The sequence below is a fragment of the Camelina sativa genome, chromosome 4 (genome assembly GCF_000633955.1).
Source record: "Camelina sativa cultivar DH55 chromosome 4, Cs, whole genome shotgun sequence".
Classification (NCBI taxonomy): domain Eukaryota; kingdom Viridiplantae; phylum Streptophyta; class Magnoliopsida; order Brassicales; family Brassicaceae; genus Camelina; species Camelina sativa.
The window spans coordinates 19616304-19618291 of NC_025688.1; the positions used below are offsets into that span (position 1 = coordinate 19616304).

Here is a 1988-nt window from a genome sequence, read left to right on the forward strand (position 1 = left end):
AAAATTTTTTGAGGGTTGTAAAGTCCATACCGGAGTCAAAGATGGTTCCGGCTCCAGTGGCCGGATCAAAGGCGAGTGCACTTGTAGGGATGTCCACTATTTTATTTCCGACACGAATTCCAACCAAATTAACATAGTAAAGCGATGATCTCCTTGGGTTCTTTAACAATGGAGTGGTCTTGATCCGCATTGGTTGAAACTTAGGTCCCAATCTTAGCGATCCGGAGAAATTGCCAGACTTACTATTAGGCAAGCAATACGAGAATGTAGACTGATAAAGATTTTGTGTCTGTGAGATTAGAGACAATGGACCACGACCTAAACCCATGAGTCCTTGCGCTGGCAACGATGACCCGGAAGCCTTGTTGATGCACCCAAAGGTGTAGTTTGGGATAACGTCATTGGCCAATGTTAGTGTGTCTTGTGTCAGATATGCTTCGATGGCTGAACCACCGTAGGTCATGTTGAAACCACATGATTTTTTTACGGTGCAACTTGGATTTGGTACCTGCAAAAAAAAAAACTTTATGGGTTAATATTTCGTTTAGTGGATTTTTTTCACTTTTAAAACGCTTTCCCATAAAGAATTGTTTTTACCATCTTGGATCTTGTTATTAAAAGGCGCTACTAACTATGTTTTACGTTATTTAATTGTAATTGTGAGTGACCTTTTTGTATTATAAGCAAAACCTAACTAGCTAGCGTGACGCCAAAGAATATAGATCAAACAGTAAAATATGCCTACTAGTTGCCATTGTTTATAAAGTTCTTTGTATTATACAAAAAATACCCGTGACTATACTCATGGTACAAAACCCGTGACTAGACTTCTCGATCATGGTGTATAACACGCCAAAATGAAGTTCACATTCACATTTTTTTGTGTAATTACAGTGCATCCAAAAATCATCAAGTATTACGTCTGACATTCGGTTCGTTTTTTCAGGTTTGGTGTTCTTCTTTTGTTAAAACTAAATAATAACTGATTTTATTATTTTCGTCGGATTTGAATCATTTGAGTATGTTTAGATAATAGATTCTGATTAGATCTTTTTTGAACAAAATGAAAATTTAACTTCTAGCAAATATAAAGTTAAGTATGTTTGATCTGAAGAATGAATTAAAGTTGAGTGTTTTTAAGTCTATCCAGAGAAGGCATATCTAATTTATTCGAAGAGTGTAACTATATATAAGGATATAATTAGTTACCTGTTTACACTGAGGAGCTTGGCATTGAAGAGTACGAGAGGAACTTGACTTGGAAGGGTTAAAGAGAACAGAGGAAGAACAGCCAACGCAACCAGAACAAGGAATCCAAGCAGCGTCATTGCTAGTGTCAAGAGCCACGAGCATGGGCTGAGCTGGTGTCCCGATGTTAGCCCTCACGATGTAAGTAGGGCTCTGAACGATGGCCCGTCCCGATGCAATTGGGACTGATGATTTCTTAGCGGCGGCGAGGCTTGACAAGTAAAGGAAACGAGCCTTGTCTTGAAGAAGTGTGTCTTCCCATGAGGCAGAGGTTTTGAATGGAGAGCATTGGCTGTTAATGTGGAACACTCTTAGATCTGAGGTATGGCTATTTTCATCGCAGTTTATGGATTCAGATTTCAAGACCAAGAGAGAGATCAACAGAATCAAGAGATGGGATCTCATTGTTTAAGATCTTGATCTGATCTCAGTTGTTTTTTTTGTGTGTTTGTAGAGTGAATGTGTGAGTGTGTGTTTATATAGTGAGTGATGATGATGAGTGTGTAGAAAGTAATAAGAATATAAAAAGGTGAAGAGTGGGTTTTAATTTATCTTTAGTTTGAGAGAACAGACTGTATTCCATCTCTTATTTTTTCCTTGTTTGTTTCTATCTGTTTTTTGGGTCCACTCTTATATTGGCTTTCTTTGCTCGATCGACATGCGTTCTCTCCATCCACAAAACTCATAGAGGTTGTACTTTGTAAGTTCTTTTGTTTTGTGTATTATTTACAAACTTATAT

The 1988-nt window shown here is 37.7% G+C and overlaps 1 protein-coding gene across 1 annotated transcript in view; it reads right to left on the bottom strand.

The window, feature by feature from the left end:
* LOC104781304 (aspartyl protease AED3) overlaps positions 1–1786 on the bottom strand; it is a 3028-nt gene extending 1242 nt beyond the window's left edge. The window contains exons 1-2 of the mRNA XM_010505942.2: positions 1210–1786; positions 31–508 (exon numbers count right to left, since the gene is read on the bottom strand). Of these exons, the coding sequence (XP_010504244.1) occupies positions 31–508; positions 1210–1653 (922 nt within the window). The 5' untranslated portion in view covers positions 1654–1786. The remainder of the gene's footprint in view (positions 1–30; positions 509–1209) is intronic.